Below are 7,500 nucleotides of genomic sequence, written 5' to 3'. Positions count from 1 at the left end.
TGCGATTTTTCCTATGGGAAAATAACATGGGGGTTTTGAATTATCGCACCTGTTCAACTCTCGCAGAGATTGAGAAGTCTGGAATGCAGACGTTTGGCTCTTCTACTGCCCTCGATTTTTGCTACCCCAGAGCTAACTTGCAGTGCAACTTGCCATAGGTAGTTAGCTTCAGTTAACACCTGAATCTCCTTATATGGGCAAAGATGGCAACATTGGGTCCTTTTTGTAGGCAAACTGCAGAGGTCTATTGTATGTTGTAAGCGATTGTACCAGGCTATTGTTTCTACATCTGATTTAATGAGAAACAAATAGAACAAAACTGAAAACAAACAATATATTTCTACAACTCTCATTTTCTATTAACAGGTGCAGCCATCTTGGAAATTCAAACTCTGGGTACTTCGGGTTTGAACGACCTGACAAGTAGGAATCACCACTTTTGGGACGTTCAAATCAGTACCCAATTGTAACTGGGAAAAAATGTGTAGATTTGTGAGATTTTTTCATGTTGTTGTTCCACAGAGGCTGTGTGTATCGGGCAGATTTCCACTACCCGAACTCACTTCCATATTCTGGAGTAGGTAGTTATTTGGCTTCTGAAAAGGGGCCTGAAAGGTTCCTGTAGATGAAAATGGTTAAAAGCCAACTGCACACCAGCGCTGACATGATTACAGCTCTGAAATCAACACAGCAACAAAGAAAGGGTTCATCGTGGGGTTGTGTTGGAAAAAGAATGGTATCTAACAGGCTTGTGCAAAATGTAGAATTGAACTAGAAAAGCACTGAGAGAGGGCAGAACATAACGGCCTCCTGGAAATTGAAATCCATCCATGACTTTTCGAGTTATCTTGCGAAAAGACAAACAGACAAATAAACAGAAAGACAGACAGACAAATGAACGAACAAACAAACCCTGATGAAAACATAGCCTCCTTGGCGGAGGTAATTAAGAATGACTCCTAAATTTCAAGGTCAAAAACAGAATCTATAATTACAATTTAAATTTGAATTAAAGAAAGAAATTCATAAGCCTACTGTTTAACTATGAAGCTTCAAACCCCTGAAGCGGAGGGCCACCACACTTATGTACCGTGGTGCTGTCTGCTTAAAGGTGGCAGCCCCACTAAAATTGGCCCTGCAAAAGTTCCTGCATTCGGTGGAAATGAAGTCCTCTCGTAGATGCGTATTTGAGAATATACCTGGTAGAGGCAGCGCTGGAGAGGAAGTGGTTCTGCTCAGTCAGGCGAGGACCTCGAGGGGAACTATCTGGGGTCAGACGTGATGTTCAGCTCGGGGTAATTTGAGGACAAGTCGTTTTGGGGAGAGTGTCTCCATCTCAGTGCCTCTGTGGGGACAGCACCCGTGTGTGTGTGCGTGTGTGTGTGTGTGTGTGTGTGTGCCCCCAGTAGGGACAGGACCTGTAAAGGTGTGTAAGTGTGCCATATCTCGAGAGACTTCCATTTGTCTCCATCTCGGCCATGGACTGTCAGACATGTACAGTGAGTGTGTTAATCTTCCAGCGGTGTCACATGCTGATAGCGATTATTATATCCACGCACACACACACACACACACACACTCTCTCTCTCTCTCACACACACACACACACACACACTCAGCAGTCAGTGCTCCTGTGGTCTGGTAGGACTCCAGATTGGGAGTTCATTATTCTTCCAGACGTGTTTCCTTCCTGTCTGACTCTCTGGCTTGCAGCCGGCCTGAGTCCTCCTGAGATGGAGAGTGTGTGTGTGTGTTTGTGAGTGTGTGTGTGTGTGTGTGTGTGTGTATGCACGCTCATGCATACTGAGATAAAGATACTTTTCCCTCTCTGGCAGTCTCTGTTTGTCTGTGTGTGTGTGGGGGAGAGAGGAGACAGCATTTGAGGTTCACATATCAATGTTGTGTCTACCTCCGTCTCTGTTTGTCTGTGTGTGTAGGAGAGAGGAGACCGCATTTGAGGTTCACATTTCAATGTTGTGGGTATGTCCATCTGTGTATGGGAGAGAGAGGAGACCTGAGATTTTCATATCACTGTGTGTGTGTGTGTCTGTCTGTGTGTGTGTGTGTGTGTGTGTGACTGTTATGGTAATATGGATTTCCACCTGCCTATCTATGTCCAAACACACACACACACACACCTCATTGTGCAGATGTCCATAGCATCCAAATCTCCTGCCTGCACATGTGAGTGAGTGACTGCGTGAGGTGGGCAGGAGGAGCTGTTTCATCAGCCCTGGCCTGCTGCACCACTGATCCCAGGCCATCGCGGTCTCTTCTCCTTCCGACGCCAATGCAGTCTCTCCTCTAGGGGCTCATAAGCTCCACAGCACCACTGATTCCAGGTCAGGCCAGGCCAACGCGGTCTCTCCTCCTTCTCCTCCCAACGGCTTTGCGGTCTTTAGATCGAAGCATCTCTGACCTCAGGTCAGTCAGCTACAATTATTGTCCCGGGGAAGATTCTATGGTGCCTGCTGAAGAGGGTGTGTGTGTGTGTGTGTGTGTGTGTGTGTGTGTGTGTGTGTGTGTGTGTGTGTGTGTGTGTGTGTGTGTGTGTGTGTGTGTGTGTGTGTGTGTGTGTGTGTGTGTGTGTGTGTGTGTGTGTGTGTGTGTGTGTGTGTGTGTGTGTGTGTGTGTGTGTGTGAAGAGAAACAGAGAGACTGACGTGGTCTATACAAGGTCATCTGAACCTGCTGAGGCTAGACCTGATGAGGTGGAGTATCCCTCTTGACTATATCTAGGCTGAACATCTCTACCTGTGAGTGTGTGTGGCCACATGTGTGTGTGTGTGTGTGTGTGTGTGTGTGAGAAAGATAAAGAGAGACAGAGAGAGAGAGTGCTCACTGATTGACCTGGTCCCCACAAGGTTGTCCACCCCTGCCAAGGCTAAGCACGATAAGAAGATGCTTTATGATTGTATCTGAAATGAGCCTACCTGTGTGTGTATGTGTGTGTGTACTTGTTGTGTGTGCTTACCTACGTATTTGATTGAGCATGTGTGAGCGTATGTGTGTGTGTGTGTGTGTGCATGCCTATATGTGGTTGTTTGTGTTTGTGTGCTTGTGTGTACAGTATGTGTGTGTGGCTTTATGTGCTTGTGTGTATGTGTTTGTGGCTATATGTTTGTTTGTGTGTGTGGCTCTATGTGTTTGGATGTGTGTGTTTGGATGTGTGTGTGTGTGTGTGTGTGTGTGTGTGTGTGTGTGTGTGTGTGTGTGTGTGTGTGTGTGTGTGTGTGTGTGTGTGTGTGTGTGTGTGTGTGTGTGTGTGTGTGTGTGTGTGTGTGTGTGTGTGTGTGTGTGTGTGTGTGTGTGTGTGTGTGTCTATATATGTGTGTGTGTGTGTGTGTGTGACAGAGGGAGCCGGTGCTGGCTGGCTGGCTGGCCGGCCCCTCCTCTGCTGTGCTCTGCAGGGGTAGCAGCACTTTACCAGAAGCGTCTCCACCTCTCTGGGAGATTAAAAGAAGAGTGACATCCTGTGGCTTTGCTGAGTGCTTTTGGGTAATGGGAAACGATAGCGATATGTGCTGAGCTCTCCAGCCCCACCACACCCACACATACACAGAAAGAGAGAAGGGGCTTTTTTTTTTTGGAGGGTGTCGCTCTCTATCTCTCTCTGTCTCTCTCTCTCTCCATCTCTCTCCATCTAATATTTTTCTCTCTTTTGCTCACTTTCTTTATTTACTCCTCTCTCCCTCTCTTTCTCTCTCTCCCTCCTCCTCTCTGTCTCTTGCTGCCCTCCCTTTCTCTCCCTTTATATCTGTCTCTCACCCCCCCTCTGTCTCTCTTATTTCTGTTTCGGTCTCTCACTCCTCTTCTCTCTGTGTCTCTTCTCCAGGTGGCTGTGGGGGTCTATTGTGTAAATTGTAGTCTCAGCAGGGGCATTTCGATAAGTGTCCCTCATGTCACAAATCAGTGCTCTCATATCCTAGTGCATTTGCACCTGGACAGGAGGGTGTGTGAGAGAGTGTGTGAGAGAGAGTGTGTGAGAGAGAGAGTGTGAGAAAAAGAGAGAGAGAGAGAAACGGAGAAAGAGAGGCAATGTGGAGGTGAGAATAAAGCCTATTTCAATCTCCGTAATACTCTTTGCGTCAGAGAGCAGCTCTACAATATCCTCACTCACGTCATCAGTCACAAAGGAAGATGTACGTATAGTTGTGTGTGTGTGTGTGTGTGCGCATAAATCTGAAGTCTGAATCCTGTGATTGTGTATTTGTTGAGAGTGGGTGAATGCTGTGTGTGTGTGTGTGTGTGTGTGTGTGTGTGTGTGTGTGTGTGTGTGTGTGTGTGTGTGTGTGTGTGTGTGTGTGTGTGTGTGTGTGTGTGTGTGCGTGCTGGCATGCATGTGTGTGTGTGTGAGTGTGTGTGTGTGTGTGTGTGTGTGTGTGTGTGTGTGTGACTGAAAGGGCATTGTTCAGCAGGGCAGTCTGGTAAGTAATAACACAAAGGGTGTGTGACACCAATGTGCTCTAACCCATACACACATTCACTGACATATATACACACGCACACACACACACACACACACACACACACACACTTCTACACCCACAGACACGCTCGCAGACAGACACACACACACACACACACACATCTGTATTCTCTCCACACTCGTCTGTCGATCGGCGCTCCTCCCAGTGCTACAGTTCAGTGAAAAGCTCTTTAGTTGAGATAAATTACTCAACTTTTCTCATGAAACTTTTAACCAGCATCCTCCATGCCCCTCATTGCCATGACGCACTGGGATTGCAAATGCTTATGTGACCTGACTACAGCTCTTGTCGCCGGGCCTGAAGAACTACAAGCCCTGTGTGTGTGTGTGTTTGTGTGTGTGTGTGCGTGTGCGTGTGCGTGCATGTGCACTATCCACTGAGATGCGTCATATATGCATGGCCCCTGGTGATCAGAGGTGGCTAGGGCCATCCAAATGGGTGGCCAACACTCCAACGTCCTTGACTTTACCAGGGGATGTGCGTCAATATACTACTCTACGTCACCAAAGCCGCACTCAGGCGCTCTCTCACTTTCTCTGTCTCTCTCTCTCTCTCCATCGTTCTCTCTTTCTCACTTCTTCTGTCTCCTGCTCTCCTCCTGCCCCCCCCCCCCCCCCCATCTCCCTCTCTCCCCGCTTCTCTGTCAATCCTCTGTCCCTCTGTCAGTTGTAGATTAGTGTTAGCCTGTAGAGTGGTCCTCCTTAGCGCTGTCTAGCTGTGCTGCTGCCAGTCAGGACTGGTCACAGGAGGGAAAAAGTGTGTGTGTGTGTGTGTGTGTTTGTGTGTGTGTGTGTGTGTGTGTGTGTGTGTGTGTGTGTGTGTGTGTGAGTGAACCTGACAAGGATGTTGTGTGCCCTCCTATATCATGGATAAATCTGTAATGGCCTTTTTCTCTGGAGAAAATGCAAAGTCATTTCACCTCTCTTAGTCCCTTTACCCCTCAAAAACCTCTCTCTCTCTATCTTTATCTCGCATACACACACACACACACACACACACACTTTGTCACTCTCTCTCTTCTCTCTTTCTACCTCATTCCCTCTCTCCTCTCCTCCTCTCATTTCCTCTCTCTTCTCATTCCCTCTCATTTCTCCTCTCCCCTCTCTCCTTCTTACTCTCTCTTTGTCTCCGTCCCTCCTTCTATCTCTACTCTCTCTCTTCTCTCTTTCCACCTCATTCCCCCTCTCCTCTCCTCTCCTGTTCTCTCATTTCCTCTCCTCCCATGTTTCTGCCTCATTAGTAACTTTTAGAGAGCCATGGCCTCTCTGAATCTCAGAGGACAGCCTGCTTGCCCAGCGCCCTTGGTTTACTTTACGGACTGTGAACACACACACACACACACACACACACACACACACACACACACACACACACACACACACACACACATACTCACACGCATACTCACACACACACACACGCACACATACACGCACACATACACACACGCGCACACACACACACACACACACACACACACACACACACACACACACACACACACACACACAGAAACTGCACTCAGGCCTGGAGAGACTATGGTAGTGGTGAAACGACGCTTGGTGTAAAGCAGCAGGCTTTAGTTTGTCCGGTCTGAAAGTACGAGGCCTTTACGTTGCTTGAGCCAGATGGTCTGCAGTCTGCACTCATGCTCTTTTAATGGGCTCAGGGATGGGTTTTCTAAGTTGTACATGTGCGTATGTGTGTGTGCGCGCATATTGAAAGACGGATGAACATATGTGTATTGCCAGAGAGAGGGAGTGCAGCGCTTTAGTAGACGTGCAGGGGGATTTGTGTGAACATGAATGTTGCATGACAGCATGCTGGTTTGGTAGCTGTGTGAATATATCAGCCCTCCTGTGACAATTCCGTTTCTTTCTCTTTCTCTTTCTCCCTCTCTCTCTTTCTCGCTCTCCTTCTCTCTCTCCCTCTCTCTCTCTCCCGCTGTCTTTATTGTAGGTATTTGGTGATTACTATCACTTCCAGCATCACTTTGTGGTGAAGAGATCTCTCTCTGCTCATCGGGGACTTCATGTGCGACTGAACTCCGAACCACAGGTACACACACACACACACACACACACACACACACACACACACACACACACACACACACACACATATACATACAGGGACATACAGGTCCAGTATACTAGATATGAACACATTGTATACGCACAGTGAGTAAGCTGTATGTATGTGTTTGTGTACATAATATGTACACATAGGATACACACACACACACACACATACACATTCATGCTGAAGTTATTAATAGATAATATGCACAAACCAGCTTTGCATATTGAAATATAGAGCATTATGCATATGCACAGTTGTAGCTGTGCACACACACTTCCATCACAAAGGGATACACACACACACATATCTATACCAAAGGGAATGACACACACGCACACATACACACACACACACACACACACACACACACACACACACACACACACACACACACACACACACACACACACACACACACCAATCCATAACAAAGGGAGTCACACAAACATCCATACCAAAGGGAATCATAGATTTTGACATATTTGCTTACTGGTGCAGACACACGTACACACACACACACACACACACACACACACACACACCAAAATGAATCACATACACACTTGCATCAGTACCAAAGGGAGTCATAGGTTTGGACATATTTGCTTACAGGCACAAATGCACACTCGCATACACACACATCACACACATCACACAGACACACAGACACACACTCACACACTCCAGCGCCATCCGTACCAAAGGGAGTCACAGATTTGCAAACGGGTCCAAATAACATGTAAGCAGAGGCAGATACACAAACTCGGATCACAGTCAAAATTCAAAAAACCCTTCCAGTACATGCCTGTGTGTTTCTCTTCGACATCAGCCACCTCCAGAAGCACAAGAGAAAACACAAGACATCCATACACATCTGTTTTACTCTTTTGAAATTATTAATGTGGATGTTTACAGCAAAGATCTTAGAG

The 7,500-nt window shown here is 47.1% G+C and overlaps 1 protein-coding gene across 2 annotated transcripts in view; it reads left to right on the top strand.

Moving 5' to 3' along the window:
• The window catches only part of furinb (furin (paired basic amino acid cleaving enzyme) b), a 93,056-nt gene that overhangs the window by 35,051 nt on the left and 50,505 nt on the right, over positions 1-7,500 (top strand). For both annotated transcript variants that reach the window (XM_062547430.1, XM_062547431.1), the window contains exon 3: positions 6,449-6,547. In XM_062547430.1, the coding sequence (XP_062403414.1) occupies positions 6,449-6,547 (99 nt within the window). The remainder of the gene's footprint in view (positions 1-6,448; positions 6,548-7,500) is intronic.

Source organism: Sardina pilchardus, chromosome 10, assembly GCF_963854185.1.
Source record: "Sardina pilchardus chromosome 10, fSarPil1.1, whole genome shotgun sequence".
NCBI classification, from domain to species: domain Eukaryota; kingdom Metazoa; phylum Chordata; class Actinopteri; order Clupeiformes; family Clupeidae; genus Sardina; species Sardina pilchardus.
This window is presented reverse-complemented; position numbering and strand designations above follow the sequence as displayed.